This window comes from Diabrotica virgifera, chromosome 8 (genome assembly GCF_917563875.1).
Source record: "Diabrotica virgifera virgifera chromosome 8, PGI_DIABVI_V3a".
In the NCBI taxonomy this organism is placed as follows: Eukaryota; Metazoa; Arthropoda; class Insecta; order Coleoptera; family Chrysomelidae; genus Diabrotica; species Diabrotica virgifera.
Genome location: NC_065450.1, coordinates 141,418,361 through 141,436,861, shown reverse-complemented (window position 1 = coordinate 141,436,861; position 18,501 = coordinate 141,418,361). Strand labels below are relative to the sequence as shown.

General features: G+C 32.9%; 1 protein-coding gene across 1 annotated transcript in view; it reads left to right on the top strand.

The window, feature by feature from the left end:
- LOC114344696 (peptide transporter family 1-like) overlaps positions 1 to 17,209 on the top strand; it is a 142,738-nt gene extending 125,529 nt beyond the window's left edge. Inside the window, exons 9-10 of the mRNA XM_050658470.1 lie at positions 13,902 to 14,147; positions 16,979 to 17,209. Of these exons, the coding sequence (XP_050514427.1) occupies positions 13,902 to 14,147; positions 16,979 to 17,101 (369 nt within the window). The 3' untranslated portion in view covers positions 17,102 to 17,209. The remainder of the gene's footprint in view (positions 1 to 13,901; positions 14,148 to 16,978) is intronic.
- The last annotated feature ends 1,292 nt before the right edge of the window (positions 17,210 to 18,501 follow it).

Genomic DNA, 18,501 nt, shown 5'->3' with positions numbered 1-18,501 from the left:
CAATTTCAGTCATCGATTCTGTAAAATGCGAATATTTTATAAGTTGTCGGATCTGAGGCCCATCAAATATTCAGACTTTCAATTTCAGTCATCGATTCTGTAAAATGCGAATATTTTATAAGTTGTCGTATCTGAGGCCCATCAAATATTCAGACTTTCAATTTCAGTCATCGATTCTGTAAAATGCGAATATTTTATAAGTTGTCGTATCTGAGGCCCATCAAATATTCAGACTTTCAATTTCAGTCATCGATTCTGTAAAATGCGAATATTTTATAAGTTGTCGTATCTGAGGCCCATCAAATATTCAGACTTTCAATTTCAGTCATCGATTCTGTAAAATTCGAATATTTTATAAGTTGTCGTATCTGAGGCCCATCAAATATTCAGACTTTCAATTTCAGTCATCGATTCTGTAAAATGCGAATATTTTATAAGTTGTCGTATCTGAGGCCCATCAAATATTCAGATTTTCAATTTCAGTCATCGATTCTGTAAAATTCGAATATTTTATAAGTTGTCGTATCTGAGGCCCATCAAATATTCAGACTTTCAATTTCAGTCATCGATTCTGTAAAATGCGAATATTTTATAAGTTGTCGGATCTGAGGCCCATCAAATATTCAGACTTTCAATTTCAGTCATCGATTCTGTAAAATGCGAATATTTTATAAGTTGTCGTATCTGAGGCCCATCAAATATTCAGACTTTCAATTTCAGTCATCGATTCTGTAAAATTCGAATATTTTATAAGTTGTCGTATCTGAGGCCCATCAAATATTCAGACTTTCAATTTCAGTCATCGATTCTGTAAAATGCTAATATTTTATAAGTTGTCGGATCTGAGGCCCATCAAATATTCAGACTTTCAATTTCAGTCATCGATTCTGTAAAATGCGAATATTTTATAAGTTGTCGTATCTGAGGCCCATCAAATATTCAGACTTTCAATTTCAGTCATCGATTCTGTAAAATTCGAATATTTTATAAGTTGTCGTATCTGAGGCCCATCAAATATTCAGACTTTCAATTTCAGTCATCGATTCTGTAAAATGCGAATATTTTATAAGTTGTCGTATCTGAGGCCCATCAAATATTCAGACTTTCAATTTCAGTCATCGATTCTGTAAAATGCGAATATTTTATAAGTTGTCGGATCTGAGGCCCATCAAATATTCAGACTTTCAATTTCAGTCATCGATTCTGTAAAATGCGAATATTTTATAAGTTGTCGTATCTGAGGCCCATCAAATATTCAGACTTTCAATTTCAGTCATCGATTCTGTAAAATGCGAATATTTTATAAGTTGTCGTATCTGAGGCCCATCAAATATTCAGACTTTCAATTTCAGTCATCGATTCTGTAAAATGCGAATATTTTATAAGTTGTCGTATCTGAGGCCCATCAAATATTCAGACTTTCAATTTCAGTCATCGATTCTGTAAAATGCGAATATTTTATAAGTTGTCGTATCTGAGGCCCATCAAATATTCAGACTTTCAATTTCAGTCATCGATTCTGTAAAATGCGAATATTTTATAAGTTGTCGTATCTGAGGCCCATCAAATATTCAGACTTTCAATTTCAGTCATCGATTCTGTAAAATTCGAATATTTTATAAGTTGTCGTATCTGAGGCCCATCAAATATTCAGACTTTCAATTTCAGTCATCGATTCTGTAAAATGCGAATATTTTATAAGTTGTCGGATCTGAGGTCCATCAAATATTCAGACTTTCAATTTCAGTCATCGATTCTGTAAAATGCGAATATTTTATAAGTTGTCGTATCTGAGGCCCATCAAATATTCAGACTTTCAATTTCAGTCATCGATTCTGTAAAATGCGAATATTTTATAAGTTGTCGTATCTGAGGCCCATCAAATATTCAGACTTTCAATTTCAGTCATCGATTCTGTAAAATGCGAATATTTTATAAGTTGTCGTATTTGAGGCCCATCAAATATTCAGACTTTCAATTTCAGTCATCGATTCTGTAAAATGCGAATATTTTATAAGTTGTCGGATCTGAGGTCCATCAAATATTCAGACTTTCAATTTCAGTCATCGATTCTGTAAAATGCGAATATTTTATAAGTTGTCGTATCTGAGGCCCATCAAATATTCAGACTTTCAATTTCAGTCATCGATTCTGTAAAATGCGAATATTTTATAAGTTGTCGTATCTGAGGCCCATCAAATATTCAGACTTTCAATTTCAGTCATCGATTCTGTAAAATGCGAATATTTTATAAGTTGTCGTATCTGAGGCCCATCAAATATTCAGACTTTCAATTTCAGTCATCGATTCTGTAAAATGCGAATATTTTATAAGTTGTCGTATCTGAGGCCCATCAAATATTCAGACTTTCAATTTCAGTCATCGATTCTGTAAAATGCGAATATTTTATAAGTTGTCGGATCTGAGGCCCATCAAATATTCAGACTTTCAATTTCAGTCATCGATTCTGTAAAATGCGAATATTTTATAAGTTGTCGTATCTGAGGCCCATCAAATATTCAGACTTTCAATTTCAGTCATCGATTCTGTAAAATGCGAATATTTTATAAGTTGTCGTATCTGAGGCCCATCAAATATTCAGACTTTCAATTTCAGTCATCGATTCTGTAAAATTCGAATATTTTATAAGTTGTCGTATCTGAGGCCCATCAAATATTCAGACTTTCAATTTCAGTCATCGATTCTGTAAAATGCGAATATTTTATAAGTTGTCGTATCTGAGGCCCATCAAATATTCAGACTTTCAATTTCAGTCATCGATTCTGTAAAATGCGAATATTTTATAAGTTGTCGTATCTGAGGCCCATCAAATATTCAGACTTTCAATTTTTCTTTACTAAGTGCAGGAAATTTGTTGGACAAGTATTCAAAACAAGGACGATTCTGGTCTAGGGCCTTTACAAATTGTTTCATCAGCCCGAGCTTAATATGTAACGGAGTATATTATTTTCTCTCGGTCGACCAATGCTTCGTTACCTACGGTAGCTTTCCCTTAAACTAAAGCATCTATAGAACGCCACTTTCGTATACTTTAGTGTTGGTCCTTAGCCCTGCTATCCCAAAGACACAGGAAACAAGGATATTTTGTATAGCCACCTTGTTGTCCCAGGAGAAAGTTCATCATCTTAAAATCAACACAGAGTGCCCACTGATGTTGATATTGTTGATCATAATTGATATTTGTTAGCACCAGCGATATTGTTCTTTTTTTATTCTTTTTTCATTTTTGTAGAATGCCCAATTGGTATACTTCCATATTTGTTGCCATTATGTAGAAGGACGCACTTTAAACTTCGTTTGTAACTGTCGATAATAAGACGCCAGTGATCTGGTGTATACTCCGATACACCCATTTTTTCTATAACAGTCCTTTAATGTTGTTACAAAATACCATATCATCTAGCTGAGAAAAAAGGCAGAAGATATAATGCAGCTATAGTGGTGGATTATACAGAAATGTAAGAATATTTAAGTATTTCATGAGTATGTTATATCTCGAAAACTAGAGCTGATACAAAGAAAAGGTTTGTATTTTTGGAATCAGCACAGATAAATTAACCAAAATCAGTTGATTTTTTTTCGGCAGCAAGACAAAAAATTTTTTTGTTGGGCTGTGTTATCTTTATTTATTTTCCCTACGACTTTGTTCCAAAATGAATCGTTTTAAAGTTATAAGCAAAAAAAGTAGAAAAAAATCGATGTTTTTCGAAATTTTTAAGTGTTTTAATTTTTTATTAATGTTCCGGGCATATTTAAGAAGGAGCGTAAGTCAATTATTATTGTTAAAGTTGTCACCTAACTTTATCTGCAAAAATTCGAATGCCACCTCGCACATCCAAAAATAGACGTTTCTTCACAGATCTGCCCTGGTCTACACAGTATTTTCAACATCCTCCTAATAGGCCTGGATCCCGCGTAGCAAAAAAAGTTGATTAGCAAACTTAAAATGTGTTAATAGCTTAACGGTGTCTAGCCGGACAAAGTTTGATGTATGGGCACACTGGAACAGGGAAAGTTTTAATTGTGGAACGTCATTTTAATTGTGGAACGTGATTTTAATTGTGGAACGTGTCATCCTAACAAGGTTATGATTGTGAAAACTAGCAGGTTGTTTTTAAATTTCTTCAATAGCAAACTTTATATAATATTTGAAAAAATGTTTGTCCGACAAATATGTTGGTCATTTTAATAAGTTCGACACGTAGAACATGTCAAACGACAGGATTTATATTGGTGGTAAATAGCAGTCTGATTTTTGCATGAGAGTTTAATGAAAGGCTAACAAATAAATTGAAAGTTCTGTCGTCCGACAAAATACATGTGACGTTTTCGTAGTTTGGCATTCGAAACCTGTAACCTGTTCCACAATTAACCTGTTCCAGTGTTCCCGTACATCAACATTTTCCGACTAGACACCGTTAAGCTATTAACAAATTTGTAACTTGTTATTAATAAACTTTTTTTGGTACGCGGGATCCAGGCCTATAGAAAGCCACATCTCAAAAGCTTCCAGCTTTCTCATTAAGTCAACATTAATAGTTCAAGCTTCGACACCATAAAGAAGAATAGAGTGGATATAACATTTTACAATGCGGTATTGCATGGTAAAATTGCAGATTGCAACCTTTGTATTGCAGATTGAGTCCTTGGTTATCTACTCAGAAATTTCCTCATCTTCAAAAAGGCTGTTCTTGATTGCTCTATTCTTGATGGAATTTCTCATTTCGAATTTAGATCTTCTGTAATCCAGACTCCTAAGTATTTCATTTTGTCCTTCTTCTTCTTTAGGTGCCGTGTCTGTAGTCTGTATCTAGACGTTGGCCTTCATCATGTTTAGAATTTCTTGAAATATCTCTGTATCGGCTGCTGCGCGAAATAATTCTTCTACTGTGCAGCCACACCATTGTCTAATATTACGCAGCCATGAAAGTTTCTTTCGACGAATCCATCTCTTTCCCTCCACTTTTCTTTGTATTATAAGGCGAAGCAGATGGTATTTAGGTCCTCTAATTATATGGCCGAAGTATTCTGTTTTTCTCCTCTTTATGATGCTTATGAGCAGACGTTCTGAATTCAGCATTTGAAGAACATCTTCATTGGAAGTGTGCGAAACCCACGATATCTTTAGGATTCGTCGATAGCACCACAATTCGAATGCTTCTATTTTGTTTAGCATTGTGGTTTTTAACGTCCATGTCTCACAACCATACAATAGGATAGACCACACATAACATTTCAGCACCTTCTTTCGAATATTCATAGACAGGTTTCTGTTACATAAAACTGGTTTCCAGGTCATAAAAGCCTTCCGTGATATTTCGATCCTAGTTATTATCTCTTCATCAGAGTCACAATTTACATTTAACCAGCTGCCAAGGTACTTGAAATGATTTACCCGTTCTAACTCCTCTCCATCAAGAGAAAGCTGACCTTGATCTATATTAATCTTTCCAACTGCCATCCACTTTGTCTTTGAAATGTTGATTTTAAGGCCACTCCGATAACTTGCTTCACTGACTAGATTTAGTAGTGTCTGAAGATCTTGTAAATTTTCAGCAAGAATGGCTGCATCGTCAGCGTATCTAATATTGTTGATTACTTCTCCGCCTAGCCTTACTCCCTCTTGTCTGTCATCCAAAGCCTCCCTAAAGATTTCTTCAGAGTACAGATTAAAAAGGGTGGGTGATAAAACACAACCTTGTCGTACTCCACGTTTTATCGGCAGTTTTTCAGTACGACTGTCTCCAATTTGGATAGAGGCTACTTGATTGTAATATAAGTATTTCAGCAGTCTTATAGCGTAGTGGTCAAGTCCTGCTGCCTGCAGGCAACCGAAAAGTGTATCATGTTGTAGTCGGTCGAATGCCTTCTCGAAGTTGATGAAACAAACATAAACGTTCTTTCGGAATTCACAACTTTTTTGTAATAGAACGCGCATACAAAATAGTGCTTCTCTAGTTCCTAGACCATTTCTAAATCCAAATTGCTTATTACCCATTCTAGTTTCGCACAGAAGGAATACTCGGTTTTGTATAATACGTAAAAGTATCTTAAGTGTGTGACTCATCAAACTGATTAGTCTAAAATCGCTGCTATTGGTGGGCCTGCTTTTCTTTGGTAATGTTATAAACAGTGACTCCAACCAATCATCTGGTATTTTTCCTTCGTTGTAAATTTTGTTAAAGAAAGTAGTCAAGTAGGTAATGTTTTCCTCATCTAAAAGTTTAAGTAGCTCAACAGGGATTTGATCTGGTCCAGGTGCTTCATTTTGTCCACTTGTTCGATATATTCCTTTTTAATCTGGATCCTTTTTCGACTTCAGCCCTCTTACTGATGACGGTGGTTTTTTCTTTTTTTTTTGAAGTTATACTTCTTTAGGTGCGATTGAGAGTAAAATTTCATAATTCTGCGCGCATGCGCACACAGACAGTATGGCGTTTAGTTGCTAAATCTTTCAAGTTATGTATGTACAGTCCGTCTAATTTACTTACCGTTGCAAGTCATTATCTACGCCAGAGATCTAAGCAGGGGCGTGCAGTCCATGGAAGCAAGGGAAGCATTGCTTCCCTTGGTTTCCGTAGTAATGCCGTACCAACTGAGTAACTGAGATAATTTTAAAAAAATTGAACAAACACATAATAAGCAGGATTTTAAGTTGCGTACGAGAATATTTAATTATGTAGTACAAGCAGCAAGTACCTACCTAATAAGAAAAGACAAACGTATTTTACTCTATTTTTGTCATACAGTAATAACTAAGCAATGAAATAAGTACCCATACTAGTATAAGCAGCGCTGTATGCTGCATCCTTCCGTACTCGGACCATGATCGTATTTTTCCGGGGTATTCGGAGTGATCTTTAAGTTGCTTCTCTCCAGCGACTCAAGCCTATGTAAAAATCATCGGGGTTAGATGGTGAGCGGTGAGTTCAAATTTGGGGCATATCTTTAGCTTATAAGCAGTTTTGTCAATTGCATACGAAGATGTTTTTGGTGAATTTAAATGGGATTTACCAGCATTTGACAATGACGGGCTTCGTTGACTGATTTTTTGAAAGTATGAAGATGGATTTTATTGAATTATTTATATAAATAAATACATAGAATTATTTATATTATAAATACTAAATATAAATATTATTTATATAAATATATTATAAAATATGTATTAGTGTTTTGGAAAATGGTGAAAATGTGAAATGTGGGATACAGAAACCATAAATAGCTCGAGAGGATTTTTGGATAGTTTAAAAGATTACTTGAATTTTACTTTATAACTTAGCTTTTTTCAGAAATATTTCCATTCTCAGATAATTTATTTAATGTATTGCAATGCAAGATAAACGAGATTGGTTTCTGTGTAAAAAAATTAGCGTATTTAAAGATATTATTAACAAAAAGAGAGAGATGACTTTGAAAAATGCTCGAATAATATGATGGCAAGAATTTTTGAGCCTAAAAGGAAACGAATAGGTACGCACTGATAATGTTGGAGATGTCGAATCGTGCTACCGCCAACTATACAATTTACCAGATTTTCGATCAAATATGTCAGCGAATGGAAAATAGGTTTTAAGAATTTTGATGACCGAGACTTTTTTTAGCTGTGCAATTTTAATACATTAAAAAAAACACATTTTCCTGAGAAACAAACAAAATCTTTGATGCGTCTTTATGGACAATATTTTCACTTGATTTCAATAAGTTCAGAACTAACAGCTTTATATGAGACTGAGGATATTGAGTATTGACACAAAAAATATTGCCAGTGAGTTACTAATATGTTTTCCACCTACCTCTACCGAAAGTATACATTTCCTGACCTGATTGTAGGGAGGACAGGCGTACCTACTTTTGGTCCCTAGGGAGACAAGGTACTTTTACTCCCTAGGGAGTATACCTAGTAGTATGTATACTCCCTAGGGAGTATACCTAGTAGTATGTATACGTTTTATAAAGGATTTTACTTGTTTTATTTTCCAATTAAATATAATCTGATTAAAGAAATGTCACAATATCCACGTTTGTACAAGGAAGTTATAGACAAGTTTTCGAAAAATGGTAGAAGAATTGAATTACATTATAAATAGGTGTTTTTACAATTTTTTTTATACATTGCTTCCCCTGTTTAAAATTTCACCGCACGCCCCTGGATCTAAGTTGACATAGTTGCCAAAGTATAAAAAAATCCTGAATTCATTTTAAATTAAATAAATCACATAATTATTGTAAACGTGGATTATACAACAAAACAAATTAATATTCAATGTAAATAAATAAAAACTTAAGAAATAGAGAACATAGTCCTGTCGCCAGGGGGGGTACAACGGACTCCTTTATTCAGATGGACTTACCCAAGTTTTTTTATGTATTTTGACCCGGAGAACACGAATTTTTTGGGTAACAGTTGATCCGGATGTCGATAAGATTGTTATAAGCAAAGAACTTGAGGAACTACATAACAACGATTTCTCGTAAAACAAAACATTTTTTGTATTTTTTGGGTCATTCTAAGCAAAAAAATATACTTACAAATTTTTTCGTAGGATGCATAGTTTTCGAGATAAACGCGGTTGAACTTTAAAAAAATCAAAAAATTGCAATTTTTTAACCCGAATAACTTTTGATTAAAAAAGAAAATAGCAATTCTGCTTATCTTATTTGAAAGTTCAAGTCAAATTATACCGGTTTTGATTATTTGCATTGCTAAAAATTTATTTGTTTACTGTTAATCAAAGCTATAAACACATAGTGTTTGAGTGATGTTTTCAATGATCTCCCATATAAAGTCGAACGAGTAGGTAGAGCAGGTACAAGTGCAAGCGAGGCTATTTCTACGTAGCATGCGTTAAAACGCATGTATTTCCACGGGAAACACTATGTGTTTATAGCTTAATTTAAGAATAAAAAAATAAATTTTTAGCAATGCAAGTAATCAAAACCGATATAATTTGGCTTGAACTTTCAAATACGGTAAGCAGAATTGCTATTTTCTTTTTTAATCAAAAGATATTCGGGTTCAAAAATTGCAATTTTTCGATTTTTTTAAAGTTCAACCGCGTTTATCTCGAAAACTATGCATCCTACGAAAAAACTTGTAAGAACATGATTTGCTTAGAATGACCCAAAAAATACAAAAAAATGTTTTGTTTTGCGAGAAATCGCTGTTATGTAATTCCTCAAGTTCTTTGTTTATAACAAACTTATCGACATCCGGATCAACTGTTACCCAAAAAATTCGTATTCTACGGGTCAAAATACATAAAAAAAACTTGGGTAAGTCCATCTGAATAAAGGAGGCCGTTGTACCCCCCCTGGCGACAGGACTAACAAGAATTCAGTTATAATCATTTAAGATTTGCAGTTCAAGCGTTTTTGCACTGCATTGTTAATAGTTATTAAAAACTGCTCCGAACTCTTGGGAGAAGCCGATAGGTTTCTTTGTAAATGTCTTTGTCTACAATAACAACTAAAAGAGTTGTCAGATACCTCTATTATTCCAAGTCGTGATAAAATTAGGTGAAATTTATATTTTTATAGTAGAGGATCTTGTTATAGTAAAGTAAATAATAAAAACAGTAAATATATAATAGAACAGATACTTATAGTAAAGAATATAAACAAATATGAAGTGTCATCACCGCAACTGTCAAATAAGTGTTACCAATTTATTCTAAAATGTCACCTTCGTTCTATTACAGTTAGAGTGTATTCCGAACAAATGTGCTTCATAAAAACGCTTTATAATCCATTTATACAAATTAAATGAAACATATTATTGTGTATTTCTTTAGGTTAACATTACACGGTGTTCAAGAGAAAATCTAAATAAAAGTTGATCGAACACCCTATTTTTTGCTTTTATGCTTGCAGTATCCCTTGTAGATCAAAAATACGTCAAAATTAAAATCGGCTAAGGGGCACTTTTTTGCGCATGCGTAAAAGAACATTTTTCTATTTATTTTTCTGTTTTTTTCATTTTTCTTTATCTGTATAATCGGATTTTCATCTATTTTAATATATTTGAGTATGTATATGATATGTATACAGACTCACACATATACACACAGAGATACATATACACATACAAATATACCGGGTGTTGAATAGTCAAACGGGCCATAGGAAACAATGGGCAATTCTAAACTGTTGAATTCCTGCTTCCCTAATTATTTTACATCAAAAGACATGAGAAACTATTTGTAGAGGACTGAAATCTGTATACACATTGAACGCCGCGCGAATCATATACGATTCACGCTTATTTTAATTAGAGGGTCGCGCGAATCATACTTGCTTCGCAGTGACTACTATACTGTATGGACCACGGCTAAGTCAGCCCAGAGAACCGTAATATTATATACATTGCAGCGATTATCGTGTTAAAAACAATATTTGTTAAAATTGTTCTTGTTAAAATTAAACACATTCCAGAATTTTGCAAAAATGTAAAACAATTGCCAAAGTATCTAATCCCATCGACCACTAAAAATCAGATTTTACCTCTAAAAATCATACGAACTAGCTGAATTTTGCTAAGAATACCAATTTTGGGACCCCAAAAAGATGCAAAAAAGATTGCCACTCCTACCCCCCGGGCTTCCCTTTAAAACCACCCCTCGTAGAGGGGAAATCGAAAACTTCATATTACCAAGAATATGTTTACGCCGTATAAAAAAATGATTTAAACAAAATGTAGCTGAGATTTTGAGCAAAATGTTTGATAGCATTTTCTGTGCAGAATGAACCGTTCTTTCAGAAACAACGCGCGCGAACTCAATTTTTTAAATAAAATTATAATTCTAGAAGCCGATTAAAATTGAATGAACAATTTAGCAACAATTTTCATAAAAAGACACTATACCTATCTAATGTACTTTACAGAATTGAAATTGGACTATTTAAGCGGCCTCAGGAATATTTTAAAATTATAAAGAATTTTTTGGCTTATAAACAAATAGAATATCTCGGAAAATATTAAACTAAATTAAATTGTAAAAACGGTATTCAAAAAACAGCAGCAGGACGCTTCTTTTAAAAACGTTTAATTATGATGAGTAGTTCCTGAGATACAACCGGTCAAAGTTGACCGGAATTTACGGCAAAGATATAAACAATAGGATCATAATTTTCAAACCATCACCCTTTTATTTTTGTTCTCTTTCTCCACACCAATTTTCATATCCTTAAAATACTCATAAATTATATTATTATAAGAAAAACTATCGATAATACGTGTGAAAATTGCCAAAAATAGCAAAATTCCAATCAAAAATTAGGTTGGAGAAAATGTAACCCTCAAAGTTCAAAATCGGTATACGTTAAAAAATGCATTTTCTCGGCTTCCCATGGAGCAATTTTCTTCATTCTTTTTTTGTTCCCAAGTAACTAGACTAGAGCCATCGAACTAACGCATTATTAAATGTCAGACTTGCTTTTGTTTTGTTATAATAAATTAATTTATTTATTATAACACAAAATTTTAATTTGTTTAAATAAAAATTGTTTAAATAATTATACAGCTTTCAAATGAAAATATTTATGTTTTTAACTTTAAAAGGTACACTAATAGTTTATTAGTAAGTTTATCTAAAAAAAGCCTACAACTGGAAAAAATATGTAGTTTTCTGTTCTTATAAATAAATTAATTTATTATAACAAAACAAAAGCAAGTTTGACATTTAATAATGAGTTAGTTCGATGGTCCTACTCGAGTTATTAGAGAACAAAAAAAGAATGAAGGAAATTGCTCCATGGGAAGCCGAGAAAATGCATTTTTTTAACGTATAGCGGTTTTGAACTTTGAGGGTTACATTTTCTCCAACCTAATTTTTGATTGGAATTTTGCTATTTTTGGCAATTTTCACACGTATTATCGATAGTTTTTATTATAATAATATATGTTATGAATATTTTAAAGATATGAAAATTGGTGTGGAAAAAGAGGACAAAAATAAAAAGGTGATGGTTTGAAAATTATGATACTATTCTTTATATCTTTGCCGTGAATTCCGGTCAACTTTCACCGATTGTATCTCAGGAACCACTCGTCGTAATTAAACGTTTGTTTTTTCTTTTAAAAGAAGCGTCCTGCCGCTGTTTTTCGAATACCGTTTTCACAATTTAATTTAGTTTAATATTTCCCGAGATATTCTATTTGTTTATAAGCCAAAAAATTGTTTATAATTTTAAAATATTCCTGAGGCCGCTTAAATAGTCCAATTTCAATTCTGTAAAGTACATTAGATAGGTATAGTGTCTTTTTATGAAAAAATCGTAGTTATTATTATGCATCATAATTATTGTCGTTATTATAGCGACCGTAAATTTTTAATTAACAATTCAATTGTTGCTAAACTGTTCATTAAATTTCCATCGGCTTCTGGAATTATAATCTATTCGAAAAAGGGGCTTTTACACTACCAAGTTATTTAATTATTGATTAACAATTACTTATCTAAAATTTTAGTTGAAAAATAAAGATTTTGTTGGAAAAACCCGCTTTTTCCGGGGAAAGTTTTCATCAAAGTGAATCGGGAAAAACACGTCTCTATGCAGAATTTAATTGCGGTGAATTTTTATTTGAGTGTTTTTGGTGTAAAGTTAAAATCTTTGGAGTTATAGAGCAAAAATTGAAAAAAAAACACGATTTTCGGGCGCCATTTTGTTTATAAAAAAAGTAGGACACTATCTGCGGACTTTGCATACCTATATTATTAATACATACAATAATAAGTTTCGATTCCAGTAATAAAATTGCTGGTAAATAACTTTTCCTTGTATTTTGCTAATTAGCCCAGAGTATGTATGGATGATGTGAAAACACAACTTAATTGAGATTAAACAGATTAAACAACAACAGAAAATTACAATTGTTTTAGTTTTTAGTATGTTAAAAAATGCGGTCTGTCGCACAGACCCGTTTTTACCTAGTTTGATATAATATTTTCGTTGAACTGGCAACGTTGCCCTAGAAACTAGAATGACACTTGTGACAAGATCAACTTACACAACTTGAAAAACACGATTTTCGGTTATAAGAGTTGTACCACTTTTTTTGAAGCGAAGTGTACGTCAGAACCGATACAGACAGAATCCTCGTAGCGTATTTGGTATAGCATTCGGCCAGAGATCGAGAGGTCTTGAGTTTGAATCCGGAGCAATCCTATACTTTTTTTTTTATTTTTTTGAAAGCGGTAAGCACAAAATTAGTTTGGTGTTTAATAAAAATAAAAACGAACTGTTTAAAGTATATTTATTTTTAAGAAATCATATAATAGAAGTATAACTTCTTACGTGCGTACAAAGTACACACACATTCTTTTTTTTTTTTTTTTGTTAAAACTCTTCCCCAGTATCACAAATTCTGTTTAAAAATACTATAGTAGCGTCTGCAGGTCTTTTTCACTTTCAGCGATGACGACTGTCTCGTCAGCATAACGGATGTTGTTTATATTTTCACCATTTATCTTGATACCTTCTGTGCTGTTTTGAAGTGCTTGTGTAAATAACTCTTTGTCGAAAGCTTTCTCATAGTCTATAAATGCGACAAAAAGATCTTTTTGTTGGTCTCGACATTTTTCTCGGGATTTCTCCCACAGTAATAAAACAATAACAAATCGTCATCTTCTTGCAGTAAACAGAACTTCGTAAACCATATTTTTGTATGTAATACCCAACCTCAACTGTTTGATGCCGTCACGTAACTGAAGTCGCTGCTGCTGACTTTGGAAGGAATACGACAGCAAATGCTGTCGCGGCAGCAACTGCAACTACCATCTGCAGTTGCCGTCTGCAGTCGTTGTCGGAGTATAGTAAAATAATAATTAATGAATTGAATACTGTTTAGGTACTCGTTCCAAAATTGTTTTTTTTTTCAGAAAAAAATGGACATGGATTATACGATAGTGACGAAACCCAATGCAGTCCATATAGCTTGGTTACTTCCTCAATATATTATTATAACTGCTGCAGAAATTATGTTTGTGATCACAGGATTAGAGTTTTCGTACTCTCAAGCCCCGGCCTCAATGAAGTCTTTACTGCAAGCTTGCTTTTTATTGACCACTGCATTTGGAAACTTGATTATTGTTATTATATCATCCATGGAGATTTTTGATAAAAAGGTAGGTTATTAAAATAATAATTTTGGAACATTTTATATTAATATATTTATTGACCCAAGTTATGTAAAAATATATCCCACATGTCACATACATAAAAACTATTTACTTATGTTTCATTATTTACAAACTGTACATTTCTAAATAAAGTGTAGATTATGACGAACTGTTTAGATCTTTTTATTGTGGTGGATCAGTCCACCAGTTTTTCCATACGCTACATCTACTTGCAGGTCCTGAGGATGTCTAGGCTTGTTAATTACTTGTCCCCCAGCTGCTCTATTTAGTACTGTCTGTGCCCAGGTCTTTATTTCCAGTGTTCTTAAATCTCGTTCTGTCCGATGGAAGGACTTGGTCCTGCCATCGTATCTTGGATCTCCCTTTTGGTCTGTGTCTTGCTGATGTCCACTTCATTAATCTTCATTGAGCTCCCTTTTTGGATTTCCTAAATATATGTCCATACCACTTTATTCATATGTGTTTTTATTTTTCTTGCAATGTTTTCTCTCTTCATTCCATTATCTATTTCAAAATTTATTATGATCTTATTTCGTTTTGGTTGATTCTCTCGAATCCCATAATCATTCTAAACATTTTTATTTCAAGATCTTTAACATTATTTCTTCTTCTTATTAAGTAAGACTTGTAGTTAAGATTGTAGTTTCTGCTGCGTATGTTGGTCTTTTTATTGTTTTATAATATAGTGATGGGTGCGCTAAAAACGGGCAAAATAACGCAAAAGATGGAAAACAAGAGGTTAGACAAGGAGGCCCAATATGTCACCTAAACTTTTTAATACGGTCTTAGAACATGCTTTCAAGAGTTTGGATTGGATGACAAAGGGAATAAAAATAGATGGAGAATACCTAAACAAAACAACTTACGTTTCGCCGATGATATAGTCATAGTAGCTGAGGATTTAGGTATGGCAATAGAGATGGTACAGGATCTCGTTGTGGCTACAGAAAATGTAGGTTTAAATATAAACATCTCGAAAACAAAAATAATGACAAATTTGGTAACCAACCAGAACATCAGTATTGGTGGGAAAGAAATAGAACTCGTAGATAGGGAACACGAAATTACCATTGGCAGGGATAACCAGACTCATGAACTGAAGAGAAGAATCGGTCTTGGGTGGGCAGCATTTGGAAAACTGAGAGAAACTTTTAAAAGTGAGTTGCCCACATGCTTAAAGAGAAAGGTATTTGATCAGTGCGTACTCCCAGTCTTGACGTACGGATCAGAAACACTTACCTTAACATCGGCTACCAAACTAAGAGTCACGCAGAGAAGAATGGAGCGGTCAATGTTAGGAAAAACTCTGCGAGACAAAATCAAAAACGAAGAAATCAGAAAGGATAGCCAGATTGAAGTGGAGATGAGCAGGACACCTAGCCAGAATGACAGATGGGCGATGGACAAAGAGGTTATTGGAGTGGAGGCCAAGAGAAGACAAGAAAAGCGTCGGTCGACCGCCTACAAGATGGACTGACGACTTAAGAAAGCTAAATAAAAACTGTATGAGAGCGCAAGATAGACGGGGCTGGAAACGAGGGGAGGAGGCATATGTTCAGCAGTGGACTTTTGAGGCTGGATGATGACGAAATAAAGCTAGTTCTTATACGCGGCTAGTTGACTTCAGTCATAATTATATGTATGAGGTCGAGAAACATTTTAAATTATCATGTCATCTTGACAAGAGTGTATGCTAATTATGCGACATCTCAAATCATAGAAATTATTTATTTTAGGATAATTTAATTTAGGATTAATTAAACTGTTTTTATTGGCATTTGCTTTATTGTCTTTAATCCGTTTTCACTTTACGGGAAATTAAAAAAATGTTAATGTTCGACGTCATACGTATAATTATGACTGAAGTCAACTAGCTCTTAAGCTAACGTCTAAAGGTGGGAGAATATCGATAGAGGTAATGTAAATTTATAGGTTTCTATCGGTAATTTCCCACCTCTACTAATTTCATCTTTTTTTTTACTTGACAACACCTTATGTTTTCCATCTGTTGCGTTATTTTGCCGGTTCTTACGCACTCATCATTGTATACCTACTCTTTGGTGTTTATACTTAATTTTTTATTTTGTAATATCCTTTTATTTGTAATTTAGTATTTTTATAGCATTTCAGTATTCTTTGTCCTATTTGTGTTCTTTCCTTACTTATGTGCAGATGACATGTGTAGAACTATTCCACGGTATTTAAATGTTTCTACTGCTTTAGATTAATACCAATTCATTTTTAATAAAAATAATTGGAGATTGATCTTTCTACTATGCATATATTTCGTTTTCTGTTCATTTACCTCCAAACATTTTCTTTTTATTTTATTATTTTGAATATTCTCTCCAGTTCTTTTACTCTACAGTTCTTTTTTATTGCTACTATTAGTACGTTATCTGCATACGCTATTATTTATGCCACTTTCTCCCAGTTTTCCTGGTATTAACGTTTTCACATTCGATGTTCCTAATCGAGTTTTTTGTTTTTTATTGTGATTTTTTTTTATTTTTTTATTTTTGTTATTCTCATGTCCCTTAGATTGCGGTCATCTTTTTATTTAAGTTATCTCTTTACTTTAATCTTTTAGTTTAACTAGTTTTTAGCATATTCTTTGTGGCTATTGTTGGGGATTTTTTGAGGTACCCCTTTTTTATACTCTTCTTCCATTTCTTTGGTCTCTGGTCAAATGAAATGAAATTGAAAACAATGAGCGTAGACGATAAGAAAGCTATGTTTCCCCTCCTCGGATACTCCCGGAGTGCCACATACCGTTTTAATTATTATTTTTGATTCACATTATTCTTCTATTTTAGAGTAACGACTTTTTCTTCTATTGTGGACTGATGGTGGCCGATATGTTGATATTTTCGTTCTTGGCAATGAGGTACAAGTATATCAAGAAGGAAGAAACACCGCCAAGCTCAGAAGCAAATTAATAAAATTAAAGCAGACGTATCGATAATTCATCCTTATAAACAATAAGTAATAACAAATATATTTTTACATTGTGTACATATATTGTTGTAAATATATTATATTTTTTATTTTTGTTGTTATATTATTAACCTCTGCTTATCCAGCAATAATAACTTCATCTACTTTATTTTATGAGAATAAACCACAATTTTGATTAAAAATACTTTAAGTGACGTTTTTCAAAATACAAATTTGACAAATTATTTAGTTTTGTTACTTGGAAATTGAAAAATTCATATGCTATATAGTTTAATTTTATCTGCCTTAACCATACCGAGCATTAAAAAAAATAGTGTGTGTACTTTGTATGCTCGTAAGAAGCTATACTTCTATTATTATGATCTCAACGAAATAAATATATTTTTAACACTTTAATAAGCAACTTGTACATTTTTTTATTACGTAATATTGTTCAGTTTTGTTTAAAAATGAGATTTCCAAAATTTCACGCTTTAAAAACTCGTAACTTAGAAGTACAAATTTAAAATCTTCTGTGTATTTAAAATAGTTCAAACGCCCAGTGACGTCACATAATTATACTTTATTTATGTTAATGTTTATGGTTATATTTATATTTTAATGACATTTATCGTATGTCATTGTAATAATATATACGTTTGTTGAGATTGGTGTTTGATACAATGTTTGAAGGAAAGGAAAGTAGGTTTACTATGGAAAATAAAACAAAACACTATAAGTGTTATTTAGTGCCATTTTGTAAAAATACAACTATTAAAATCCCCAATAAAATGTTTATTGGATTACCAGCCGATAGAAAACGGCGTTTAAATGGTTACTTGCATGCCGAAAAAACGTATTTCAGTTAATACATACACAAAGTCTTCATGTATGTCAAGATCATTTTATCGTAAGTATAATATCTGTTGTCGGCTTAAGAGTAAACAGTAGCGCATCAATATTTTTGTTTTTCGAAAGTTCTACGAACTTTCAACAGTGAGGCAACAGTGCTTCGGCAATACGACAGTGGCAGTGAATTCATACTATCATCATTCTCTCTGCCTTTTCTTCGTATTGGGTGATTAACATCTCGACGTTGAACATGACCAGTGAATTCATACTATCATACTGTCAAAAACAATAATTATTTACTCACAGGCGCGCTAAATGTTGCCAAGTCAGTCACGTTCGATTTCTTGTTATAGAAAATCGATTTTTAGTAGATCCAATATGACACAAAATCTAGGCATGGGATAAAAAAGTTTATTTGAAGAAAGTGTATGTTTTTGTTCTTCGTAATGGTGGTACATGCTCCTTTTTGCAATATTTTATTTCGTTATAGAGTAATTTCCACATACTAACATATTTCTCAAATTGGCCTCTGTACCGCCATTCTTTATTA